This window comes from Semicossyphus pulcher, unplaced genomic scaffold, assembly GCF_022749685.1.
Source record: "Semicossyphus pulcher isolate SPU_LCO1_2020_fin unplaced genomic scaffold, fSemPul1.0.p SCAF_11, whole genome shotgun sequence".
Classification (NCBI taxonomy): domain Eukaryota; kingdom Metazoa; phylum Chordata; class Actinopteri; order Labriformes; family Labridae; genus Semicossyphus; species Semicossyphus pulcher.
The window spans coordinates 5,763,282-5,790,999 of NW_027211615.1; the positions used below are offsets into that span (position 1 = coordinate 5,763,282).

The 27,718-nt window shown below is 42.3% G+C and overlaps 2 protein-coding genes across 2 annotated transcripts; both read right to left on the bottom strand.

The window, feature by feature from the left end:
• Nucleotides 1-473: 473 nt before the first annotated feature.
• Nucleotides 474-13,968, bottom strand: LOC138613143 (uncharacterized). The gene is made up of 12 exons (XM_069686752.1): nt 13,719-13,968; nt 12,276-13,157; nt 10,393-10,489; nt 10,162-10,269; nt 7,983-9,410; nt 6,496-6,618; nt 6,270-6,398; nt 4,436-4,628; nt 4,080-4,204; nt 3,758-3,948; nt 2,235-2,368; nt 474-1,312 (listed from the first exon to the last, which is right to left on the bottom strand). Exons 1-12 carry the CDS (start codon nt 13,727-13,729, stop codon nt 1,080-1,082), a joined length of 3,654 nt encoding a protein of 1,217 aa, XP_069542853.1. The 5' UTR covers nt 13,730-13,968; the 3' UTR covers nt 474-1,079.
• Nucleotides 13,755-27,718, bottom strand: LOC138585265 (guanine nucleotide exchange factor DBS). Its single transcript, XM_069657553.1, has 13 exons — nt 27,534-27,718; nt 27,174-27,260; nt 25,541-25,664; nt 25,352-25,454; nt 22,831-22,944; nt 22,632-22,748; nt 18,940-19,100; nt 17,543-17,689; nt 16,041-16,143; nt 15,510-15,638; nt 15,147-15,329; nt 13,848-13,972; nt 13,755-13,758 (listed from the first exon to the last, which is right to left on the bottom strand). Exons 1-13 carry the CDS (start codon nt 27,601-27,603, stop codon nt 13,755-13,757), a joined length of 1,467 nt encoding a protein of 488 aa, XP_069513654.1. The 5' UTR covers nt 27,604-27,718.

Genomic DNA, 27,718 nt, shown 5'->3' on the forward strand with positions numbered 1-27,718 from the left:
AAACAAAACAAAATCAGTGGCGAGACACAGCACTCAAAAACAAAATGTTTAAGATAATTTCAACTTGACACAACCGAAACATCGTACCTGCAGCAGCGTCATCTGCTTGAGTGAGAGGAATTACTACTCCAATACTGCACTGCACGCCTTCCAGCATGGACTCCACCAACCACAGACAAACTAAAAGTCTCCTCAGGTGGAAAATACCCTTAAATGAGCCATGACTCAGTTTACTAGAACACAAACTTCATTTCCCAGAAACCCTCACTTCTCTCCTCTCTAGTTCACATTATGGCAGCAACATCAAACACTCATGGACAACGATCTTTTACTTTGATGGGGTAACCACTGTATTTTGAGTGAGAATGGGGCCAAAAAAATACAAGAAAATAAATTATAATGTTTAGAAAATGTTTGAAAACATGCAAAGTTGTGAGGGAAAAAAGACTTTAAGACTTTAAATGTAACATGAAAATAGACTTTTAGGATCTATTTTCTCTCCTCACAGCGGCCCCAACAATCCATCATAAAGATCATTTAATGCTGCTTATATGCAATATTTTCCTTGTGAACCCTGCACAGCTGCACTGATCCCAATCCTTCAAACTTAATGCATCTTTCACCACGTCAAACACATAAAATAGATCAATTTATTACATACAAAGTGCTTTAAATTTGTATATCAATATATACTGTTATTTCATATTTGATTATATAGTCAGCACATTGAGTGATTTTTATACGCCCCTCAATTGTTTATTTTAAGTTGGCAGACATCGATTAAAGGCCAGCTTCAATTCTTGTCCCTTAACCACAAACATTTATATACTTGTGTTTAAATTCTCGCTTAATAATTCTTGGGACACAGAAATATATGAAGGTTAAGACAGTTAAAGGTGCTTGAGGGACAACGACATAGACAGACATGAATTTAAGAGGATCCACACTGATGATAAAGTGTAAAACCATCGATATATACAAAGACAGACATATTAAAAAGGACCATCCATGGCACTGAGCTGTGAGAATATTGCACTTGGTGAGATGAAATAAACTGGTACATTACGCAGGAGTCCGTCTCAGAAACACTTCCTGAAGACGATCTGCGGCCCGTATTCCTCGTACTCTTCCTGACTGATCCATGCAGGGCTGAAGGTGGGCAGCTTGGCCAGCACTGCTCCTCCGCTCCACACTGAGAAGTCTCTGTCCTTTGGGCTGGTGACGCGAACACTCTCCCCCAGGTCGGGGGGAACCAGGCCTTTGATTTCAGCCTGGAGCCGCTCAGGGAGGCCGTCCAGCAGGGTGTTTCCTCCTTCAGTGAGAGAAAGAAAGAAACTGAAACAGGACCAAACCAGTGCTCCAAGAGGGCCAACACTCACAGGCGCACTTATAGGTATAATGGGACTCTTTTTTATTGAACACCTGCACTCTCCAAACCTGACAGTCCTCTCCTCTTCCCACTCCACACCAGGTTCACTGGGTGATTTTAATGGCACTGAACAAGTGGAATTACTGGGGGGGACCCTGCTGGCCCTGGTACAGTCTGTATAAATATTACTTGATTTAATTCAGTGCCTTGAAGTGTTTGGTTCCAGTAGGACACTTGAAATGACAGTTTTTACTAACTCTGTGTGTTAGCGTGTGAAAGAGAGATAGCTATCACGTGCCAAGGGCTGCATCACTTTGCAGGGAGAATAAAACTTTGAAAAATTGATAATTCAGGGCCTGTGTTTAGTTCAACATTTGGAACACCGCCATGCTCGTTAGTGTCACTTCTCCCTCACCGACCAATCAAAATCAAGAGGGGGCGGGACTTCTGATATGAACTTTCTCAACAACAATGGCGGAAATATGATCTGATCTGATCTGATTTGTGCAGGGGTTACATTAAATTACTCAGGGATTACATGGACATGCTAATAATCAATATTTAAATCCTTCAATACAGTAGACTTACTGTGCACATGCCTTCAAAGTACCTTTCAGTGCATAAGAATTATTCAATATACAGGAATTAGGTGTTTGAAGCTCAAAATTCATATTATTAACATCAGCAATAACTTTTATATTTAATTAACATACAACCACACTTTGGTTGAAGTGGACTTGCACTTATTATTTCCACTTCTAGCACTGGACCAAGCCAAATCAAAGTCACGAAGCAGGGCACAGCTGGAGTGCACCTCTGAGCCCTCAGACTGTTGTGTAACACCTTAACAAACATCAGCTGTTACCTGACAGCACGATGTTTCCCAGGAAGCAGCGCCGCAGGTCAATGTCTGAGCTGAGGATTGACTTGAAGATGCTCTCGTGCATCCCGTAGTGGTCCCGTCCAATGAGCTCAGGCTTGAAGAGAATCTCAGGGGCCCTGGATGAACAGAGGGGAGCAGGTAGAGGTAGACAGTTTTGTCTTCTATTATAAAGAGCCAGTTGCATTGTAGGAGAGGCAGCTAGCCTGGCCCAACAGTCTACCTGAATGCCTAATCCTGCAGGTGCTGCACACATGTCAGTCAGGATCTAAAGTTCACATTATTTTAAAAGACTGAAGCTGAAGCCGACTCTGAAGGAACACCAGTTTGAGGCTAAAACCAGGTTTAATCAGTACAGCCAGATCAGTTCATTTTGAGGAGTCAAACAGCTCATTAATCAACATTCTGGCTGGCTGACGGATGGTTGGATTTCTGGCAGGTCATAAATTTTGGTCTTTCTTGCAGTGAGAGCAATTTTTCAAAATTAAATCTGCCAAAAGCTGTGAGGAGGGAGTAACTAACCCTTCCAGATTTATAAAAAAGAGGTGTCTACCATTATTGAACTTAAACAGCCACAAGCAGCTCTGTGAGGCTTTCTTGAAGGGACATTGTGGTCTTCATTTAGACCCCAAAATATGTAAAGCTAAAAAATGTCAGTCTGTCGTCTAAAAGTTTTCTCCACTGACAGGCTCAGATTGTTACGCTAAGTGTCTGACAATGTTACAGAGAGGATCCCTACAGAGATAGACCTTTTGTTAAAGAGGAAGATTATCTTTTAACCAGAAACAGATGTTACATCGCTCTCTTCAAAGACACCAGACTCCATTGACAAAAATACTAATTTGTGAACAGAACATAATATCTGCTGGTCCATCACGGCCCTGATTTCTTACTTTGGCTTGTTAACTGACACATTTGTTTATGTTATGTTGCATTTAAAACAACAAAGTAAAACAATAACACAAACAATGAAAAAGAACCGGCTGAGTCAGAGGTAGACCAGCAACTCAAGTGTCCTGCAAGATAAAATGACTGCTTTTGTCAATGGAGTCTGGTGGCTTTGAAAGGAGCAATTCAACAGCTGTTTATGGTTAAAAAAAACCTATTACTCTTTAACAATAGATGATAGTGCATCCGTTCAAGCCTGTTTCACACTCTTACACCAGGCCCCATATTTCCTCGGTTTACAAGTACTGGAATTTCCTACAATAAAAGCCTTTTCTTTCCATGTTAGCTTTACACCTCAGAGGAACAGCAAAATGCACAGGTCAGAAACAACTCTGGAACTTCACTCATGAAAACAATTTTGTATGAATATGCTCTTCCTTGATGTCTCACGCTTATATAGATCTCCTTTGTTTGATATGCTTTACATTTAACAAGTCATTTAAGCCAAAACAAAACATTTAATGTTTCTAAATGTTGTTTTTTAATACTGCTCTCCTTCAGGACCCCATTAAGTGGATTGAGTGTCCACCTGAAAGAGGACATGAAGTTCAGACAGTTACCTGAACCTCTCTGTGCCCAGTGTGACAATCTGTCCGTCTGGCATGGTGTAATGCATCTCTCTGCAGGACGGCCCCCCTCGACTCAGCTCAGCTTCATAGTTCAGAGAGACACAGCAGCACTTCTCCTTCATCTCCCGCACGATCTCCATCTCTGCTGTGGTGCGCATGCACACGCCTTGTTCCTGCAGAAGCTTTGTGCACAAGAACGTCGAAATATTTAGTAATCGAAACCAGACTCATTCAGACATCCTGACATTCACAAAAATGGTCTCTTCTCATCAGATTCTGTCGTATCATAAAAAGCAAAATAGGGTGTTTTTACCTTTTTGAGATGCATTGTAACATCGGCACCAGCTAGAGGGAAGCGCTGCACTGCATGAGGTAGACAGTAACCCTCGAACACAGGCACACTGTGGCTCACTCCATCTCCCGAGTCAAAGACAACACCTGCAAAGGAAAAAAGCATATGAAGCAAACAACACATTTTCTCTTGGACCTAAGAAGGAACAGCTGTTGAAAAAGGCCACGATATGACAGATGGAGGCAAGACATTAGAGAGTGTGTCATTTCTTTTACATACATTTTTAATATACGACTTAAGTAGGTATTTATCAATGAATATCTACTCAACACAATGCATTATTAAAAAGCATGAAAGCAATCACGTAACCATATTACCTGTGGATCTTCCTGCTGCGTAGAGTGCCAGCACCGCCTGCATGGCCACGTAAGTGTAGGGAACATTGAAACACTCAAACATGATCTCCACCATGCGCTGACGGTTCTGTAAGGGGTTCATGGCCGCCTCGGTCAGCAGAACAGGGTGATCGTCTGGGTCCACACACAGCTGCTGGAACGTGTGATTCCAAATCTAAAAGCAAAAGCGTCGCTTTGTAAGCTACAGAAGTGCAAAGCTTATTAACCGACACAAACGTATTTATTCCTGCTCCCCCAGGAACCAAATAAGTTATTTTCCTATGTGTACACACAACAATCTCAGCTTCCACTTGGGATGCAAAAGAATGGAATTTGGACACAGCCCTGGTTAAAGGGTAACTGCAGTATTTATACCTGTGCCTTATTTTAACTTATTCAGGTTGTTAAAAGGCCAGTTCACTGATTTTCAACCTCAGTCCTATCATGCTATTATGGGGAGCTAATGCCATTATGGCAGGATAAAATGCAATTTGGCTCTGTGGAGGACGCTATCTGCTTCTCCAATGGGCCCTGGAAAACCTCCGCCAGACTACATAAAACACGTCATCTGCCAGAGGCCAGGGAGCTCGCTGAACTACACTTCTCCAATCTATGACACCTGCCTCCGATGTCATGTCTCGTACAAAATCATCAGGTTTGAAATGTAGACCCAAAGATTTTTTAGACGATCCACCGGTATATTCTCATCGGATTTTGGAATCTGTACCGCTCTGAGCCGTTGCCTGCAGCGAAACTGTAGTATTTCACTCTCTCACTGGGCCGTTCCTTTCAGAGGGAGGGGTGCAATGCACGCTGGGTGTTGTAGGAATGTATAACGGGCGAAACCATGAGATGTTAGTACAACTTTCACCACATCTACGGTTGAAATTTCAAATATTATTGTTTCTATCGATAACAGAGAACACCAGCTTTGATTGACTCCTCGGCTTTTTCCAGGTTCAAACTGCTCCTTTAAAGAATAATGGCTTTAAAAAGTTTTGGAGTTGCTCTAGTAGATTGATTCAGTCAGCAGCATCAATCCTTGGGGGCAAAATGTTTTTGATCAAAGTACGTTCACTAAAAGTGCTTTTTTTTTTTTTCTTTACACCGACAGGCTCAGATTGTTACTTTAGGTGAGTTGGTGAGTAAAGAACAAGGGAGTTGCTGGTCTGCCGCTGCCTGTATCAGTTTGTATATTTGTCTAATTATTTTTTTAGAAAAATATTTGGTGTTTATGATGGATGGTTAGGATCCAACAAAAGTCACACACACATAAAACAAACAAACTTTGAGGCAGCAGTAGACCAGCAGCTCCTGAGTACTGTGAAGTAAAGTTATGTTTTTTGTCAATGGAGTCTGGTGTCTTTGAAGAGAGTGATGCAACGTATGTTTCTGTTAAAAAAAATCATCTCCCTCTTTAACAAAAAGGTCTCTCTGTAGGGATCCTTTAGAATAACAATCTGAGCCTGTCAGTGGAGAAACAAGAACTTTTAGTGGACACACTTTGATCCATCAAGGATTATGTTGCAGCCATTACAGCCTGTTTCACTGCTGCAGGCTGAAGGAATCTACTGGTGCAGCTTCATATATTTTTGTACCCATTAGTCGTTTAGATCCTAAAATATTAAAAACTATACCGCACTTGGCCTTTAAAGACCACCAAAATACCTTCCTACCAAATGCACGTCCCAGCTCCACTCATTCAGCAGGAATATTAACCGGGTGGTTCTTACAGTTTCCCCCTTATTGTTGACAAACTCAGTGCTTCTCGCAGGAACACCCACTAACATCTCATCTCATATTATCATGAGCTCACCTTTTCCATGTCATCCCAGTTACGGATGATCCCGTTCTTTATGGGATGCTGCAGAGCGAGGACGCCTCTCATGTGCTGAGCCTCATGTCCAATGTAGGTCTCCCTCTCAAGGTTACCGTTCATTATTTCCTGCAAACACACCAGGCAAAACCTGTAGTAATCAGGCAGGATACAAGCAAAGCATAATTCACTCCAACATTAATCCTGATATTGTAAATGGCCTTACCTCATATTTGGGCCTCCCAATAATTGTTGGGAATATAATATTTGGAAGGTCTTGATCTGCAAATCCTGCTTTCATCAGACCAGACCCCGTATCCAGAACTATGGGGGTCTTGAAAAGTGTCATCTGCAAACACATTAAGAGAAATAAGTCAATATTAATAAAATAAACAATAAGCCTGGGGGTGACCATCACAGTTGGGAAACACTGCTTTAGGTGCATTGCTGTTTTAACTCTTTCAGGTGAAGTGTGAGACTATGGCCAGAGCCAGCCAAGCGGTTTCAAAAGGCTTCTTTATGCTAAGCTCGGCTAACCACATCCTAATACCAGCTCTGTACTTAACACACAGACAAAAGATTGATATTGGTGTTTATCAGAGGACAAGAAGAAGAAGAAGAAGAAGAAGAAGAAGAAGAAGAAGAAGAAGAAGAAGAAGAAGACAACCATAAAGGAAAAGACGATGAAATGAAGAACATAAAAGGTCAGACAGAAGATGAAGTAGAAGATGAAGAAGAAGAGGACCAAGAGAAGAAGAGGATAAAGAAGAGGACCTGGTGTCGAGGAAGACTCTGAATAAGATGAAGATGAGGAAGACAACAGAATAATGGAAGATGTCGAAAAATAAATAAATGCGTGGATAAGGAAGACAGAAGACAAAGACAACAAAGAAGAAGAAGATAAAGATGGAAACAGTAGCTGTGTCTCATTTCAGGGGCTGCATCCTTTGAAGGACGCGGTCTACAAAGATGAGTCAATCATAGCCTGTGTAGACGCTAAGGCCGAACTGAACTACCGAAGAATTCCTGTTTGCGTCACAAAGCGCTGCTCCTGTCGCCTGGCAACAGGTAGCTAACTAGCCATCATAACTAACGTCATGTAACTTAACCTATTATTTTAAAGATAATTTGTTTCAATGTTTTTTTTAACATTTGTATTTCTAGCTATTCGACTGAGTTGAAACCAAAAACGTTTAAAGTGTAATCCCCGGCTACGCAAGAGTCCGCCATCTTGTTTGAATTGGTGCGCAATTGATCTCGGGATACGATGGGCCATGAAGGATGCACCCGATGGATCCTTGGCGGCCCGGGAAAAGGAGTACGCATCTGAAGGAGCCTTCGAAATGAAACAGTCTTCGACGCGCTGCTGTGACACAATCTGCCTTGAAATACATCCTTCGAAGGATGCAGCCCCTGAATTTGGGCGCAGGTAATGAAGATGTCAGTGAGAAAAAGACAATGAAGAAGAAAGGAGATGAAGACAAGATCAAGGCAAGGCAACAAATACAAAAAGATAAAGATGAGAAGAAGACGAAGAAGACACAAAAGGATATATTTAGCTGTGTTGTTTCCCTGAGACAGTCCAAAAGAGATCTACCCTTTGATTTAAAGTTTCATATTGTAAACTTGAGACTCACTGAAAGCTCTCAATCAAAGGACGTCCATGAACACCTGAATTAAAGGCCAATCAACAGATTACAGGAGACAGCTTACCTCTCTCATGCTGATGTCCAGCTGGGCCTGGATCCCAGGAGACCCAGGATCTGACATCTTCATGACCTCAGATCTCTGAACACCATCGGGCAGGTCTTCAATCTGCTCGTCTCTTTCTCTGGTGTCAAACTCCAACAGAGGCCGGTCAGGAAGCATCTGATGTGAGCGTTCGTCTGCAGGAGATGGAGCCTCTGATGGGGGTAAATCCGTCTGTATCAAACATACAGGTCCAACAATTGTATCCTCTCCATCTGCGGTTATTTCAGGTGATCCGTCCAATGACACCTCCATGCATTCCTCTGAGAGTGCACAGTTATTGTTGTTATTGTTGATGTGTTCCTTCACATTAGGATTGAGAACCAGGCTGCGACTGATGTCTGGAGTCAGATTCTCTGGCAGAGCATCGACTGGTTCTTCTTGTAGACCGCGCTGCACCAAACCAGCATCTTGAGCGCCTGAGGACGGACCTGGACTCTGAAGAGTATCTGGTTCTATGACGGTGTTGTTAACAGGAAGCAAATATTTTCTTGGCTTGGGAACAGGAGGAAGGTGTGATTTTCCACCGGGGTCAAACGCTCCATCATCTGGTCTTGTTTCAGGGGTTAAAGGAGCTTCTGGTGTGCATACAGTCTCGCAAGATCCGTCCAATTCTTCCCCACTGATGAATCCCTGAGGTCTGCTTCCCAACTCCTCAGGAGGTTCCTTCAAGTCAGAGGAAATTAACATGGTAGTTCTATCAAATACTGTTGGCTCAGCTTCAGAGGAATGATCCTGACATTGGGAATCTGGAAGTTGACCGAAGTCTTGTGAAGCATCTTTGGCACCATCAGGACCCGAGGCTGACTGAACAGCTTCACTTTCACAGGCTTCCTGAGCCCGAGAAGACGTTGAATGTGTCCTCTGAGGTCTGTGACCTGATAAAATCTCATCACAGAGAGCTTGGTCCTCCATGCTCTCAGTTCTGGCCTTCTCCATTATAGAACATTTTATAACCTTTGTAGCTCTGCGTCTGTGCTTCTTGGCTTTACGCTCTTTGTCCAAACTCCTCTCAAGCTTCTCCACCTCCTTTTTCTCCTTTTCCACCTGTAACCGAAAAGCCTCCCTCTCTTTGCTCATACTTGGAGACCTGCTCGTATCGGAACCTTTGCTCCTGGAAAGTTCCTCATTGATGTTTTCTTCGCGGCTTCGGAGCTCATGGATCTTAATGTTCTCCTCCATGATCAATTCATCCAGAACCTGGACTTGTCTCAGCTCTGTCAGCAGGCCTGGCTTGTTGTGAAATGTTCCTGTGTCTGGTCCTGAGGCAGAAGATTTGGTTTCACCTGCAGGTTCAGTCGATCGTGGTTCACTGAGGTTGTCGGATTCTGCAGGGTCGAGGTAATCCTCAAGGCCAAGGACACCAGCTTCAGCCAGCTCGCTAGACGACATCTTTAAAAATAGACATAAGCAGATGAAGCATCATGAACAAACACGGACGACACTGGGTCTGTAAACTGTAGCTCAGTGAAGGTGGACATTTGTTCCTGAGTCAGTGGATGGAAACAGATAACTGGTTTGTTTGTAAGCCTGAGTTTGTCTGACCGAGCCGACTGACCTACCATCAGTGTGGACAACAGTATGACTAATGTCTCAAAGTCGTCAAACAAAGTTACAAAGTGTAGACAACAGATCTGTTCAGATCTTGTGTGAACTGCACATTTCTTTAATAGTAACCATTTTAATCAAATCATTTTGGTACCAGTGATAAATGTATGCACAGCTTCTCTCCAAAAGAAAGAAACAATCATATTTCAGTCACCCTTAAAAAACAAAAACTATGACATCATAGAGAACAAGTTGTCAACAAATGATAATAAGCAATGATTTGAAATCAGCAGAAACACACATTAAATGATCCTGATCAACACAACACACACAAAACATGTCTTTCATCTAATTGTATTAATAGAGGATGTTTAGGTTTATTTCTATTTTCTCATTTTTAATATATTCTGTCAGAGTTGACTTTATTTCTCCCTCCTGGTCTTCATCTCTTAGTCTAATTTCCCTGCTTGACTTTGGACTCTCAGAATGAAACAGTTACACATTTGTGGACTAAATTTATCTTCAATCCAGGTGAAAGTTTAACAATCACTCATATTTTACGTCTCTGATTTGTTGGACAGGATATTAAACATACCACACCGAGCTGGTCCGAGCTGTCCCACGGAGGCCACTGATTCTGCCTGACCTCTGACCTCAGCAGAGCGTCCAGCACCGCCTCCTGAGCCAGAACAGTCTCTTCCTTCTGCAGAGAAACACGTCTGGTTAAATGCTGATTATACATACCTCAGCTTTTTTAACTTGTGATAGGTAGCTCATTTATATTTGACATTTTATCCACCCTTTACTAAAACTTTGTATTTCTTACCTCCAGTATTTCATCAGCCCTGTCCAGGATCTTCTCCACCTCCATCAAACCCTCCTGCTCCTTCACATCCCAATCCTTCAGGGAGATATCACTCAGCCTGGAAAAAAACCTTGGTTATTTCTTTCAGAGTGTTATCTTCCATTTGTTATTCTAAGTGTCTGACAATGTTACAGAAAGGATCCCTACAGAGATAGACCTTTTTGTTACAGAGGAAGATGATTTTCTTAAGAAAACAGGAAAGTCAATTACATCATTCTCTCTGTCTCTTCAGAGATTGATGAAAAGGGAGTTGCTTTTCTACTGCTGCCTCAATATTGAGTTGCATCCTCCCTAACCATTATAACACCACTGTCAATGGCACAACCAACCCATTCTAGGCAGCAGTTGACCAGCAGCTCCTGTGTTCTGTGAGGTAAAATCAGTTTTTGTCACTGTCTTTGAAGAGAGCGATGTGATGTCTGTTTCTGGTAAATTTCGGACCCATTGGCTATAATGTTGTCAGACACTAAGAATAACAATCTGTCAGTGGAAAAAACAAGAACTTTTAGTTGAAGCACTTTGACCCATCAAGGTTTATGTTGCAGAAATCACAGCCTGTTTGCTGGCTCATCTCATCCAATAGGACGAGGAGGGTTTGGATTTGCTCCAGTTTTCAGTGAGACTCCATTTCAGGAAAAAAGGCCCAGGTTTAGAAATAATTGAAAATCCTCTTTGAAGAGGAGTGTGGTTCAGGAGACGTCACAAGGGCTGGTTTTGAATTGGACACACTTAGACTTGAGGCCAAACAAACTTGAAGCAGACTGGTTGCCGCCACTTTTATGTCTGTGCTGGACTATGATGATGCTTTCTACACGCCTCTTCTCAAAGCTTACGTGCTCTGGGCACGTCGTACCGTGGAGCATTGAGGTTTAACGCTAATTTTAAAAGGTCTCACTCTTTACGGTTAACTTTATGCACGTGTTGGATGGTCTGCTTCATCCACACAGACTAAAACACTGGCGCATTCTTATTTACAAGTCTATCTTAGGCATGCTTCCCTCGTACCTTCTAAACTACATCAGTCAGAGTGCAGGAGCCTACAGTCTTCAGTCCCAGGACCTGTTCCTACTGTCTGTCCCAAAGGTCAGAACTGAACAGGGGGGAAAAGTGTTTCTTTGCTGCTCCATTTATTTGGAAAGAATTACAAAAAGACCTGGAACTAAAGGAACTTGTCTCATTGGATGCTATTAAAGGTGCTATTGAATAACTTGGAGGCTGACACATCTGGCTGTAGATGTTCTGCTTGAGATATTTGATTGTGGTCGATTTAGACAGAGTTTGACTAGTTGCACTTGTTATTTAATGTCTTTTACTGTATAATAGGCATGTATCCTGAATCATGTTTGAATGTATGGCTGCTCATCGTTTGTCTGAAACATTGTTAATGTGCTGCTGCCTGTCTTGGCCAGGACACTCTTGAAAAACTATTAATATGTGGCAATAGTTTGACTATGTACCAAACATGTCTTCTTACATCTGCAGAACAAGGTGTGTAGGTCAGGCCTCTCTGCAGCACTACAGGACATCATTTAAATGCTGTTTTGTTCGCTACACTGTTTATCAAATATTGCAGCTTCTGTAATTAAGATAATATTTAGTTTAATTGCACAACCCTTCATGACGCCGAGCCAACACAGAATGTGCGGGAGCATTTGGGATTCAAAGCACAGATGGAAAAATAGCAGATAAGGTGAGACTGTTTGCAAACACTGTAAAATGAGAATAAAAAGAAGCCGATGTAGCATCAATAAAACCAAAGTCTTACCCTTCCACGGGGTAGTTTAGGTCAAAGCACCAAGGTTGCAAAAAAAATGACAAACTCAATTTCTGACAGAGGTTCATACCGATCCACAGAATCCGGCTCCTGGTCATGGAGGTCGTAAGAGTCCCAGAGCAGAGTGGGGACCCCCTCTGTGGTGCAGACAGACTTGTCTCTTCCGTCTGTGATGGTGCTGGAGAGGATGTTTCTGATGGGACTCAGTTCAGGATCCTCCAGATGGCTCTGTGAGTGCAGGATCCAGTCTTTGGTCTGTGTCCGTCTGGGCTGAGTGCTGCTCAACACCTCCGTCTGAGTGGGCTGGTCTCGAGACCTGCTGGACTGAGAGCAGGGGTCTGAGGGGAACTGCTGCTTGGTTTTTTGTGGTGTTGGATTCTGCGTAATCGTAACAGTGTACGAGTTCTCCAGATCGTCCACCGGCAGGCTGAGCCAGGGATTACTGGGCAGCGCAGCTGAGCGCTTCACTTTGATCTCAAAGTTCAGAGACTCCACGGTGACTTTGGGGATGATCTGGATGCTCGCCCTGGAGGAGTTTCCCACAGAGCCGAAGTCAAACTCCTCCCTGAGATCCTCACTATCGGACACACTGCAGAAGTTCTCTCTGTGGATCTGAGGCTGGCTCAGGGCAGGTCTCACAGAGTCTCTGATCTCCAGCTGACTGCTCCCGGCTCCATCGAAGCCCGAGTCGAAGGAGCTGAGGGAGGCGGGTTTACCCTCAGCTGACACCAACGCAGACGCTGAAGGAGAAGCGAGGAGATGAGCTGCTTCTTTAACACTTTCACATTTAGTCACAGCTTCAACATCCTGAGAGGCTCTGTTTGTAGCACCATCACAGGACTGATTAACATGGCCGCTCCGCAACAGCTCATACTGCCACTGTAAGGCCAGCTGCAGGTGACCCACAGCCACCGGGCCTGAAGAGAGGAGGAGCTTCCTCACAGTCATGCACCTGATGGAGAAAAAACACAAGATCACCGTTAAAAACCGTGGGAAAAAAAATGTGTATGCCAGCAATCTTCAATGTTTTGACGTGGACAGGAATGCATAAACACTGTTTATGTTGAGCAAAAATATCTGGGTGTAAAAAAAAAAAAAAAAACATATTATAGAGCATCAAGATATTTTGTGTCGTGATCCTGGATCAATTCATGAATACAAATACAGACCTCACTGTTCTGATTGCAACATGTTGTACTCAGATTTTATGCGTACGATGATGGAATAAAAACCATTATATTGCCCTACGTCACTCAAGTTGAACTGTAACCCCTGTATTGTGATATATTATGCAGTCCCTCCAGGATTTTGTCTTTTTCTGTGATTGTTGCGGCCTAAAATGCATGGTGTGATGTTTTGAGGCAACGTCTAAAGCTAGGAGCAAGACGTGTCATGGAACAAAAAACAGCCACGTGCAGATTTATTTTAAAATGATGTGTCTAATATTTCACAGATGTGTTAGAAAATACTTAAAGAAGGCAAACACAGAGACGATCAGAGGTTCCTCTCTCACCGCTGAGACATCTGCTTCCCCGCCTGCAGCACCCCGTCATCTGGGATGACGTTAGACAGGTGAGCCAGATGAACCAGCTCCTCCAGATCTGGGGGCGGACTCTTCTTCAGGAACGAGGACAGTTTGTGCCTCCACGCAGGAATCGTCCCCCAGTTCCTCTTCTGCCTCTGTGTGGGGTCTCCTCCTCCGTTAAGCCCCGACAGCAGCTCCTGCAGGAAGTTTTCACAGAGGACCAGACGGTACCAGCTGCTGGCCTGAGAAGGGAGCAGCAGAGGATGCACAGCTCATACATAAAAACAAAGAACTGAAGACTATTACTGTTCAACAAAAGCAACTGGTTAAAAAAAGATGAAATCAGATCATATTTTTAAATCATGCGAGGTCCATGCGAGTCTTTCGAGGCAGCTTGACAGCTGGGCTTGACTGAATACACGATCTGGTGTAGATTTAAATGTAACGGTTAATGGTCTCCATTAACCGTTAAACAGATGGATGGATGGACATGTTTGTGCACATGCACGTTCTAAGCAGCAATACAGTACATACATTGTCAGCAAAGGAAAAAGGAAATTTTTTCTTTGTTGGGAACAAATGGACTTATTAAAAGAATCTAGATAAATCCTACGTGTGTCCAGTTGGTGGCGGTAACACAACGCATTGGGTTCCAATACGCCACAGAAGAAAATGACCAGTCAAATCAATGGCTGATGTAGCTAGTGCTAGTGCTAGTCGCCAGCCTGGGAAGCTAATAACCAGCCTAGCCAGTGGGCGATCCAATGGGTTTCTTAGTTAAGACGCATGACTTGCCGCCCTGGTCGAATGAATAGGCAGCTTCTTATTTACCACCGCCGGCCTCTTAGTTACCTGCGCTGGCTTATCATTGGTCAGATCAGTAGCTGGCTTCGGCCTCCTTCGGCCTCTCAATAGTCTTAATTTTGTCCTTTTCCCTGCCACATACGAAACTTCCCTTTAGACTACCACAGGTCGAACAGGTTGATAATATTTTTATCTTTTAGGAACCAAACTGTTAAATTCTCATGATGATGCAGTTGAAAATTAGTCTCTGTTGATGATTGATTTAGCGATGGTTAAACATTTTCAAGATTCCTGTTGTTACTTGATGTTTTCATCTGGCTACAAATCACATTTTCTCAAGTAAAGGGGACAAGGAAGAGTTATTCTTTAGCTGCTACATGAGGATCATTATGCAAGAGCACAACCATTATCTCTGGTATTTTCTTGCTCAACATGCAGTATGTATGCATTCCCAATTTAGCCAGTGAAACCACAAGTTAACACTTCGGTGAAAAAGACTTTCGTAAGCTTCTTGCACAAGACTGCTAACACTGAAAGAACACATGACAAAACCACATATTTTATTTGCTGGCGTTTGTGAAAAGCTGCATTTGGAGTTGTTTGAGAACTTGCCTTGCTGTAGTAATGATGGTAGCTGGAAACGGCTCGGAGCGTTTGGAGGATGAAGAGAACAGCAGAGTGAAGTTTCTCCTTCAGCCTCTCCAGATCCAGAGCCCAGCGCTCGCCGGGCTGACCGTCACACAGCAGGACTTCTGACAGCGTGTGGATCACGTCCTCAGCACAGCGGACGAGAGCCTGGAAGGTGACAGGAGGGAGGAAGGTTCTTTAAAGAAACAAGTGTAGGGAACCATCTTAAGGAAACATGTAGGGATGAGAGAATATGTGACAGATTTAAGATAAAAAAGGAATATCCTGGACATATTAATCAAATCTGAGGGAAACGAGTCGAGAAAAAGAGATAAGGTAAATAAATACCATAGCAGGAGTGTGAATGGACGCTTCAAATTCAGACACCAACATCGCTGCCTTTGTAGCATCCGGAGCGATCTCAATTTTGTAAGGCTGAAGTTTCTCTTCAAACAGAGTTCTGATCTGTTCTGTGACCTGCAAGAAGAAGAAACACATCCAGTTTATAGAACACACACTTTAACCACGGATGTCTACAGAGGAGTGTTGAGAGATTTTAAAGGTCTTTAACAGTCATACAGGTGCAATCAGCCCCAATGTTTTTAAAAGGGAAAGACTGTTATGTCCTGTCTCGATCGTTGCTTGTGTTGTATTAACTCTCAGATGGACATCGCTTTGGAGCAAAATTAAATTGTAACATTGTCATGTTAGAAACAAACAGCACCAGTCAGCCTGGAAGCAGACCTTGGCCCTACTTTACATGTAGTCTGTTAATTGGCCCGGTTTGATCGACAGCTATCAAACCAGTGTCAGTGAAGCACAGTTTGTACAACAGTGAACCAAACAGGTGTGACGGCAAACAGTTGTCCCCTGACTCACCTGCAGAGAATCCTCTCTCAGCTGACACACCTGCAGCTGGAGTCGAGCATTAGAAAAGGCCTGCTGCCACAGAAGCTCCACCTTCTCCACAGCTGCTGTTATCCTGTCAGACACAAAAACAAGAACTTCCAACATCATATGGTATCATCAATATATATTATTATATTAGAGTCAGTACAGAGCAGCTTCAGTGAATACAAGTTCTTACTTTAGTAAAGTGTCTGACAACATCACAGAGAGGATCCCTACAGAGACAGACCTTTTTGTTACAGAGGAAGAGGATGTGTTTAACCAGAAACAGACGTTCTCTCTTCAAAGACACCAGACTCCGTTGAAATCAAAACAGTGATTTTACCTCATTGATCACAGGAGTGGTGTTCTGCTGCTTGTTTGCTTGTCTTGTGTTTTCAAATGGTTAGAAAGTATTCGCAATATTTATGTAACACATAAAGTCACACAATAAAACTAATTAACTGATCTGAGGCAGCAGTAAAGAAACAACTCCTGTGTTCTGTGAGGTAAAATCTGAGTTCTGGTCAATGGAGTCTGGTGTCTTTGAAGAGAGAGATGCAACAGCTTTTTCTATGTATAAAAAGCATCTTACTCTTAAAGCTCCTGTGAGGAACTTTCAGTTTGAGTTGATTCTGGCGCCCCCTGTGGACAAAGCCGTACCTCTTATCTCTTTGCTGATTTTGTCCTATACATGCTTAAGTGGTGTTTTTTCACACAAAATCTCATCCTGCTTTCTTTAACTGTCATATGTATCACTCACTTTAAATGTAAACAAAGGCAGCGTTCAGTTAATCGCTTCGTCTGACACCTACCCCCGCCAGCAGTTTCAGGCATTAAAAATAACTATATAGAAATAATCAATGTTGTCGCTGATGTTTTGGTTTGCTTTTGTAGCTCATATAGAGTAATCAGGATAAATATCAGTCTGTTTCATAACCAGTGAAAAACTCCTCACAGGAGCTTTAAACAACAACTTTACAGGAGGGATCTCTACAGAGGATCTCCTTTTTGTTAGACACTTAGAATAACACTGTGAGCCTGCCAGTGGCAAAAACAGGCACTTTTTCCTCTCCCTGTTTTGCAGCAGTTCAGCCTGTTTATATATCGGCTGCAGCCTGAGACAATATACTGGAGCAGCGCCAGGACTGTTTGTAACCATGAGTGATTTAGACCCCTAAATCGGTCTAAAATATGTCTAAAGTCAAAAAACTTGAGAATGACCTTTAAAACACAAATGATTCCAGACAAGTTTGGGACTTTAAACAAAAAAATTGGTGGGAAAAATACAGTCTTGCATCAGAAAACTTTTCATTTGACACGATATTTCCTACAACAAAAACCTGCCTGTTTTCGCGGCTCTGTGCTGCTGTTGTGCAACACAGGTCCATTGCAACACTGGTATGCGTGGTCAGTGTTATTACAGAGGATTAAGATAAAGGCCTCTGAGAGCAGCCGTCTTGTTCTGTGACCGAGCGCTCTGTGAGCCGTACCTGCTGTGGTTCTGCAGCATGTCGAAGGCCGTGTGAGTGAAGAGCGCCGTGCCGGCCATCGCCTGGTAGCACGGCTCCTTCTCCGGGTAGCGCAGCTTCTCCAGCACACCCTCACAGTGAGTCAGCAGCTCGTCCAGACCCAGCTCTCTGCACAACCAATCACATACTCAGAAATATTAATACAAATAAATACATTCAGGATAGTTTTGTTTATTTGTTATGTAGCCTGCACTGTTGGTGAACTTCTAAAAATACAGTGGAAAACATCAACATTTAGATTTCACATCAATATATTCCAGCAGCCACAAAAGCTTCTTTCTTAACCTGCAGATTAAAGACATTTTTAACGGACATGGCTGTAAGTACTTGAAACAGTTCAGCATATCTGATGAGGCTGATGAACTGGCATGATTCCTCCTTTTCTTGGGTAGTATCCACCAGATGAATGCACTTATTGTGAGTGTCTTTGGATTAAGTTAAATCAGTGTAGCGTAATGCTCTGCTGCCTTTGAATGAACTCATGTTTTGTTTTGGACACAGGTTATTCAAGTTCCTCATACGTTCACATTCAAGTGTTTAAACCCTGAGAAAACTGTTGCCACAAAGCAGAAGACAAAGAAAAGTGATTGTGTTTCCTGTCTGTTAATACTCTGCTGAGGAATAATGAGAGTGTTGCTTTTGTTGTCTAGACTGGACAACAAATGAGTCCTCCGTCTTAAAAGGGTAATTCTGGTGTTTTAAAAGGTTGGCCCTGTTTATTTTGGGTATAAAATACTTAAAGCTACAGCGGGAAACCAACCCAGCAGAAGCGGTTACACACATTTAGAAATAATCATCTTCCTGAAACTGGACTGTTGCAAACTCCTGCACACTTGGTACTCTGTATGTTTACCACTGACTGTATATAAAGATGGACGACATGTCTCCGAGGACTAAATCCCCCCGGAGCGGGCGCTGCCATCTTGCACTTTTGTGTCCAGAGTGTGTGCAGTAGAGATCGGCTGGTGGCACTGAAGTGTTGATGTCCTGCCTCTTCCTCTACCCAAAACACACACGTACGCGTTGTACTTTGATCTGCACATTTGCCCTCAAGGATTGCATTTCTCCTTTCTTCTAAAACCTAAAGTAGGCACGGGTTAAAGAATACCCAAAAGAAGAAACACACCTCACAGGCTTGAGTGATTCTTGGTTTCATAACTGTGAAGTGAAGTATTTTGCAGTTTTAGTTTAAAAGCTTTAAAAGAGTTCAGAGAATCAAACTGATCAGTTTTGCGATAGTTTAACATCCCTGAAAGTAAGACATCATGCGCTTCTTTTTGATTCTCTAAGTTTACAAATCATTAAAAGCTGCCGTTGGCCTCCTGCAGGAGGAGCAGAACTACATTTGGAAGACTGACCTCCTGAGCTGTTGGAACTTGGCTTCGTTGGTGGAGCAGAAGTGTTGGAGCTCGCTGTAGGTGGAGGGCAGCGGCAGCCTGGACAGAGCCTGCAGGGTGGAGATACACGAGGGCAGCCGCTGGACCACAGAGAGGAACTCCTGCACGAACGCATCGATCTTCTGCAAAGACGAGCACAGACACTTAAAAATTAATTAACGTAAAAAGAAGACATCTAAGATGGCTTGTGTGTTATAAACAGGTCTGCAACATTATTTTCTTTGTCTGCATGTTTTTAAAGGGTAGTTCTGGTATTTTTGAATTGCTCCCGATGATTGCAGGCTGTAATGGCTGCAACACAATACTTTCATTAAAAAGTTCTTGTTTTTGCCACCAACAGGCTCAGATTGTTATTTTAATTCTCTGACACTGTAGGGATTCTTTGTGTAACGTTTTGGTGTAATTGGGTTTGTAGATAAGTATTCTGTTGGATCTAAACTAACTAAAAGTTGTAAAAGAACAAACACAAACTAACAGTTGAGGCAGTGGAAGACAAGCAGCTCTTCTGTTCTGAAACTTTAAATTATTGTTTTTGTCAATGGAGTCTGGTGGCTTTGAAGAGAGCGAGGTAATGTCTATTTCTGGTATAAAAAAGGGATCTACTTTGCATGATATATTTTTCTACATATCTGCAGCAATCCTTTACTTAAAAATAAGCACTTTTAGTGGAGGTACTTTGATCGGGTGCAAATCGTTCCAGCCATTACGGCCCGTTCCAAAACTTCTGTACTTATAAGTCATTTAGATCCGAAAATATGTAAAAATGTGGCCAAGGTTTAAAAATACAAGAATACATTTTGTTGATGGTTTTTGAGCCTTCTTACAATAAGTGGAGCTGTAGATTGCATCGGCCTGCAGCAGTGAGCAGGCTGTAATGGCTCCAACATAATCCTTGATGGATCAAAGTGCGTCCAGAAAAAGTTCTTGTTTTTTCCACTGACAGGCTCAGATTGTTATTGTAAGTATCTGACGACATTACAGAAAGGATCCCTACAGAGATACACCTTTTTGTTACAGAGGAAGATGATTTTATTTAACCAGAAACAGACGTTACATCGCTCTCTTCAAATACACCAGACTCCATTGAAAAAAACAGTGATTTTGGCTTGTTGATCACAGGAGTGGTGTTCTGCTGTTTGTTTGTTATGTGTTTTCAAATGGTTAGAAAGTATTCAACGCAATATTTCTGTAACACATAAAATCACACAATAAAACTAATTAACTGATCTGAGGCAGCAGTCAGGAAACATTTTTTTAAAATCAGAAACAGACATTGCATCACTCTCTTCAAAGACACCAGACTCCATTGAGTCATTTTACCTCGCAGAACACAGGAGCTGCTAGTCTACAGCTGTGTCCATCAGTTAGTTTGTGTTATTGTGTGTTGCTCAAATATTATTCTGGATCCAAACTAAGCACTTAAACCACCAAAGTCACATAATAACACTAATAAACGAACCGTCGAGGCAGCAGAAGAAAAGCAGCTCTCCTGTTCTGCAACAATAAATTACTGTTTTTATCAATGGAGTCTGGTGGCTTTGCAGACAAAGATGTAACTGCAGTTTCTGGTTAAAAAAGTATCTTAGTTTGAAACAAACAGGTATTCATCTGTGGCATCCTTTACGTAAAAACAAGAACTTTCAGTGGATCTACTTTGATCGGGTGCATATGCCCCTAAGTATAATTTAGACCGTATACTATGTAGTATAATTTGGCCAAGGGCCAGAATTACCCCTGTACTTACACAGGAAACACATCTTCTAATAAATGAAGCTTGTTGTTAGGCTGCTCTGATTTACGCTTTACAGACGTTTCAACCTAAAAACCCCAAAGTAGGTCATGCAGAGATTGTGTAGTAGCATCCTAAATAGGTCTTCCATAGGCAGAGAGCTGCCATGCTTAATGAACACTGTCATCACGGACAAACGCCCCAGTTGAACATGACTGAATGTATAATGTGATGGAAAGAGGGGCTCCTTTCACTTGCTAATAAGGTCAGCTGATTACGCGAGGCATTTGCACAAGCTTCACCAAGGTAACGGACAATAGACGCAGGCCGCTTGGACGGAGTCCATGAATGGATTCACAAATGAACATCTCCTGACTGAGTGAGCCGAGCACGCTCTAGTCACAAAGAGGCAGAACGCAGAGGGAGTAAACACTGAGGCTGAACGTCAGATAAACAGTTTATTTATGTGCTGCTTCAGACGTAAGCAGAAGAACTGACTCTGTGTGTGTGTGTGAGCAGGACAATGTTACCTTTTGTTTAAACCCTCTCACTGATCATAAGACAGCTTCATGTGTTCACAGCTTTGATTTATTCAGATAGATACGTGTTCACAAACAGACCAGGTCCAAATGGCTGATTTAGGTCAATCCTCCTTAACCTTTCACACTTTTTTAACAGGAAAACTTGGACTTCCTGCAGGCGATTGTTGTTATGAGCATAGTCCTGTCGAAAACCTAAAAAATGTTCAGAGTTCAAATAACTAGAGTTTCAAGAAATATATTGTTCAAGTTTCATCATCCTGGATGGTTTTGGATCAACATGTTTTTTGTGTTTTTTAAGAAAACTCTGGTCAGATGGTTGTATTTGTATTCATGTTTGTATATGTACATAAACTACTATTTAACCGATGGATTTAAGATGCACAATAGAACAGTAACAATAATATAGTAGGTAGGTATGTAGTCTTTTTATGTCCACCCCCGCACACACAATGCTTTACTATCCTCTGCCTATACTACGAACCGAGTTCAACATATCACGTAGATCGTGCTGAACTGTCACACAACACTGACGTTATCAACTCAGTAAGTCAACCCAGGATTTCTATTAATTATAACTCTCGTGTGTTACATGAGATTAATACGTTGCACAGATGTATTTTTGTTGCGTTAATGACAGATTTAGACTTATTCTCTCAGCCGTATCAAACTGTGGAGCAAATAAATAAATATAAAACCACAATTTAAAGCAGTATGAAGGCTTACTTTCATATCTTATAAGTACAAAAGTACTTCAGGCTTCATTGATTTTATCAGTCTCTGTTGTAGATGTATATGAGTAAAGCTCGATGAATATCTTTCGTGAATACATTTCATACAATCAGATGGTAAAGCTGAAGTGTTTTACCGCTCTCTCTCTCCCTCCTCCCTCTCACCATCAGCTCACAGAGCTCCTGAATCAGAGACCTTATTGGTCAGCAGGTGGTGGTGAGTTCAGGTATCTCAAACACAACCCGCTCCGGAGCAGGTTAGGTGTTCAACATAAGTTACCACGGTGATGTACCCCGGTAAAAAGTGAACCACCTTCATGGTACTGAAAATTAAAGTTACCACGGTAACCACAAATCCTGCTTCTTAGTATACCGCCCTTGTCTCCAGCTAGTAGACAGTGTAAGCTAACTAGTAACCCAATTCATCATCCTGAGAGTGCAAACCAGCACTAAATAATATACTGAACTGTTTGAAATCAGTTCAAGTTTTTTAACCTTTTTACATTACTAAATTGATTCTAATACCACAACATGACACATTGCTAATGCTAGCTTAGCTGTGAATTCCCAGTAGTAGCTGTAGTTCTGAAGGCAGTTGAGAACAAAGCTATTGGCTGAGTTACAAAACAGAAATAAAAACAGTAAATAAAGTACCTTTATGAAGGCGACCCAGCTCTTGTGACAGTAAATAAGATAGCCACCCAGCGGTGCCGTCAGCTGGCTTCTGTCGATGTAGTTTGAGAGCTCTGAGATTTCTTTCAGGAGGACTTTCTGCAAAAAGATCAGATCAGTGTTATCTACAGAAGTCAAACATGAAACCAAACCAGGGGTGCCGTGTATGTTATTAATTCACCTTAAAAGAAGTAGTGTAAGTCTTTGATGGAGACAGAAGTTTCAGCAGCAGTTTGAGAACGTCTTTCTTTTTGGGCTGAATGATGTAAACACTGTAGACCGTCCGCTTGTGCAGCTGGAAAAGAAGGAAAACTCAGCACCAGGAAGTATTTTTTGATAAAAACATTCAATTGAATGACTTCAGATTTGTTGCTGCTATGCTGACAGGAACTTTAAAAAAAAAAGGAGTATACCGTAAAGTTCGGGGTCTCACGAAGACTAACAAGGGAACGATCAAAAATCAAAGCACAGGCTGAGATATGTCTAGCTCCAACTGTAGTGCACACACCGAATATAAGAAGGGGACGTAGCTTCCAGCTCTAAAACTGAAAGCGATGCAGATTTTCTTTTTGCTGGCCAAAATTGGCTTCCAAGTAATATCTCAGTTAGTATTAAAGATGAACCTTGCTAACTGAGCTAGCACTATGCTTAGCTGATACTTCGTGTTTGCTAACTCTGCATTCATGTGGAGTCTAAAGTGTGTGGTTTAAAATTGGAAAAATGAGGTTACCTCAAACTAGAGCAACAACTTAGAAAGTATAATAATGTTGGTCCACAATGTGCGTAAGACTTCTGGGGCCAAGAGCCAAACCTCGCTTCTGAGGGATCTATTGATCTGTTGATGACTGTGCATCTGCTAGCTAGTTAGCAATCAGTGTTAATCCATGAATGCATCTCAAAAACAATCCTTCAGTTTTGGAAAGCAGACAACTAAAAGTCAAGTTACGTTCAGATGGACCACCACACATAAATCAGGACAGAACGATGCAGAGTTTCTCTCTTATCACGGCAGTTTGTAATTACAAAATAGACGTATAAACATGTCGGTATGCACGCTGATTTCAGGCCAGCAACTGAGATTGAACCACAACTATTAAAAAGTTCATCTGGATGCAAAAAAGCAGCATCTTCTCCAAGACAGAGCTCAGTTCATGTAATTTCACTGAGGCTCTATTAAATAACCAGCATGTGACCAGCTATGCATGTGACCCCCGCCCCCTCCTCCCCTCACACACAGAGGAATTCCACTATAGCCACCACACAGATGACGCACTTGGGGTTTTATTTTGAAGATCAGTCTTCAGCTCTCTGAATCAATAACACAAATGTTGCATAACTTCATGCTGCAGGAAACAGATCTGTTAGTCAAGAGGGCGATCACAAGCTCGGCACGTTACTGTACCGAGGACCAACTGAGAGTCCTGCTCATGCATAATTCACACAGAAGAAACAAAGAGCTACCGCTTCACAACACATCTCTAACTACATGTTTCTGACATAAAAGTGTCAAAGAACATTTACTGATGTGCAAAATTAAAATATCAGAATACTGCAGAAGATAGGAATGCTGTCTGCACAGGAGGGGAGAGTCTGTTGCAGGGGTATTTCTCTTTGCCAGCAGGAAATGACAAATCCAAAAGCTGAGCTGAATCCAGCGGGGACTGAGCCATCCTTGTTGGTAAATAAAATGAGCTGGATGCTGCAATTACAAAGTATTGCAATTCCAACATTGTTTACACCCCTATTTAATAACTAGACTCTCGAAAAACAGTATTTCATCCAGGGGTGGCACCTTATGTCCTTCATCAAACTGTTGTTTGCCCAATTTGCATTCTCTCAGGTGCACACTGGGTTGTCTTGAATAAACTATAAGTCTAATCGTCGTGTTAAGCTAAAGATTAAAGCTCCAGGAGAGCTCAGCCTGACTGTAACTTCTCACAGAGATGATTCTGTGTTTGTTTGCCATTTATGATGAGACTCTTATCTTTGCTCGTAACTTTCCAGACTGTTGATCAATTCTCACACTTACCAGCAAAAATCTATTCTGATGCGGGGTCTGTATTCTGATATCAAGGTAGCAGGTCTATAGATTATTATTTCAAGAGAAACCAGGATCTTTTCCTGAACATAACAGAGCCTTTACTGTTTTGGTTAGGTTAAAGAAAAGATCCTGGTTTGGGCTAAAATAATACGTCAGAGTTTTGGTTTCACACAAGAGAACGAGCTTTCTGCAGGAAGCCCTGAAGCTTTTTTCTCCTGTGAACCAGCCAGTCAGACAGCCTGCTGCTATATGCTGCAAAACCATTGTAAGGGTGAAATACTGTGTTTTTTGGGGAGATTTATTTGCAACCAAGAGGTCATTATACTGTATCTTAGAGTGTTGGATTGAAGGGTTGTGTGTGTATACTACAGAGCTTGGTATGGTCCAGGATAAGTTAATTAAATGTACCCGATTTTAAGTTGAACTCTGGCAAAAAGGCAGATAGTCGGTCGAGCAACTTTCATTAAGGTCCTCATAAAACACCCACAGTCAGACAACAATCCATCATTAAGGAATATTAATTTTTCATGCAATACTTGGGGGACTCTAAGTGTCACTTTCTGCATGCCATAGATACATATGTCGTTTCACAACCATTGGAAACATGCTTCAGCTCCTTATTCACAACAGCGCCACACAGTGACCTCCATAACGATGTTACCTCGAGCAGAAGCAAAGTCTCAGCGATGAACCTGGTCGTAGCGAGTGAGGCCTGCCTCAGATCAGCCACCACTGACACCAAACTGTCCTTCTCCTGCTTCTTACTGTGGACAGAGGACGATCAAACCATCAGTTCTTCATGTGCTCCGTCACACACACATACACAGTAAGTCTCTCTGACTCCACGTACTTGTGCAGACACAGAAAGTAATTTATGAAGTCGACCACTTCTGCTTTGCTGAGTTCTGAGGAGAGTTTGACCTGTGTGTCCATCGGGAACACGATCAAAGGGCAGCCATGTTGATCAAAAGCACCTGTACGGACAGATAACACACATTATATCAGAGGTGCAGAGAGTAATCCTGGCTAAAAAAAGTTTTGGGGTCTGAATAATAGATGCAAAAAGTTTGGAATCTTTATTTGGTAACCTTTAAACAGGCTGTTTTGGCCACTGACAGACAGATTGTTATTTAACTGTCACAACATTACAGAAAGAGCTTTTTGTGAGACAGAGACACATGTTTGTTTGTTTGTTTTTTACCCAAAACCAGCTATTTCATCACTCTCTTCAAAGCCACCAGACCCCACAGAAAAAAATACCATGCAGAAAAGAGGAGCTGGTGGTTTACAGCTGCCTTGATCCGTTAGGGTCTTCGTGTTATTGTGAGTATGCAAATATTGTGTTGGGTCATAAATAATCATTAAAAACACCAAAGCCCCACAATGACACAAACAAACAAACCGATCAAGGCAGCGGTAAATCAGCAACTCTTGTGTTGTGGGAGGTAAAATTTCTGCTTTCATCAATGGAGTCTGGTGTGTGTTTGCAGAGAGCGATGTAACGTCTGTTTCTGGTTAAAAAAAGCATCTTCCTCTTTAACAAAAGCTCTATCTCTGTAGGGATCCTTTCTGTAACACTTTCTGTGACACTTAGAAGAACAATCTGAGCCTATCAGTGGAAAAAACAAGAACTTTTAGTGGACGCACTTTGATCAGGAATATTTGCCCCCTAGAATTACATTGAAGCTGTTACAGCCTGTTTTCTGGAGCAATTCCAAAACTTGTTATACCAACTAAAAGATGTAGAGAGAGACACTAAGTTTAAAAACACTGGGATTACCCTTTATGTATATATTACTCCTGCATATGGACTGACATTAAGGGGAATATATCATTGAAATTAGGCAATTATTCTCAGTATTTCAATATTTAATCCATAAAGATTATCACTGTTATAGCTGGTGATTCAATATAATAAAATAAGTCTTGAAATAAACTGTTCGTCTACCTAAATTACTGTACATATAGATGCACAGAAAGCAGTGTGCAGTTGCGGATAACAGTGTGTGCAGTTGCGGATAACTGTGGACAGTTGCGGATAACTGGACAGTTGTTGATGAAAGTGTACAGTTGTGGATGACAGTGTACAGGTGGGGGTAACAGTGTACAGGTGGGGGTAACAGTGTGCAGTTATGAACAACCTGTTGCAGCTGTGGATAAAACATTTTGCAGTTGCGGACAACAGTGTGCAGTTGTGGACAAAAGTGTGCAGTTGAGGACAAAAAGTGTGCAGTTGAGGACAAAAGTGTGCAGTTGAGGACAAAAGTGTGCAGTTGAGGACAAAAGTGTGCAGTTATGGATAAAACATTTTGCAGTTGTGGACAACAGTGTGCAACAGTGTGCAGTTGTGGACAACAGTGTGCAGTTGTGGACAACAGTGTGCAGTTGTGGACAACAGTGTGCAACAGTGTGCAGTTGTGGACAACAGTGTGCAGTTGTGGACAACAGTGTGCAGTTGAGGACAACAGTTCAGTTATATCTACCAGGGAACAGCACAGCTCCGGAGTTGAACACATGATCCGCAGGCAGCGGCGGGGAGGGGGCACCCTCCTCCGCAGACTCCTGCACGTCTGAAAGGTTTGTGGGAAAATGATTATTTTGATTGAAAACACGCCCGACAAGAATTTCCTCCTCTCTCTATGACCGCTGCAGGAACCGGTCCAGCAAATTCCTCCTCACAAATGCCTCTGAAAAGCTGGCTGATGAGCTGCAGCCTGGAAAGAGCCCAAACTGTAGCCTGTATTTCTTGTAATTTAATATATTAGATCCAAACAGAGTTAACCTGCACGTTAACCGTGGTCAGTGTGATACAGAGTCAGCTCGCGTGCACTTGTTTCTCCTACCTGTTGCGTGACGGCTCATCTTGAAGTCCTCGCGCGCATTTCCACAACAGTTTTCTCTTAAAGTGTCCATACAAACTGTAACTGCCCGGACCGGTTCTACTGCGGTGCTAGAGAACAGGACCGGGAGAACCGCGGCTGCTTGCTGCTACCTTTCTGCGCCATGTTACGTCCATTCAGCAGCGCAC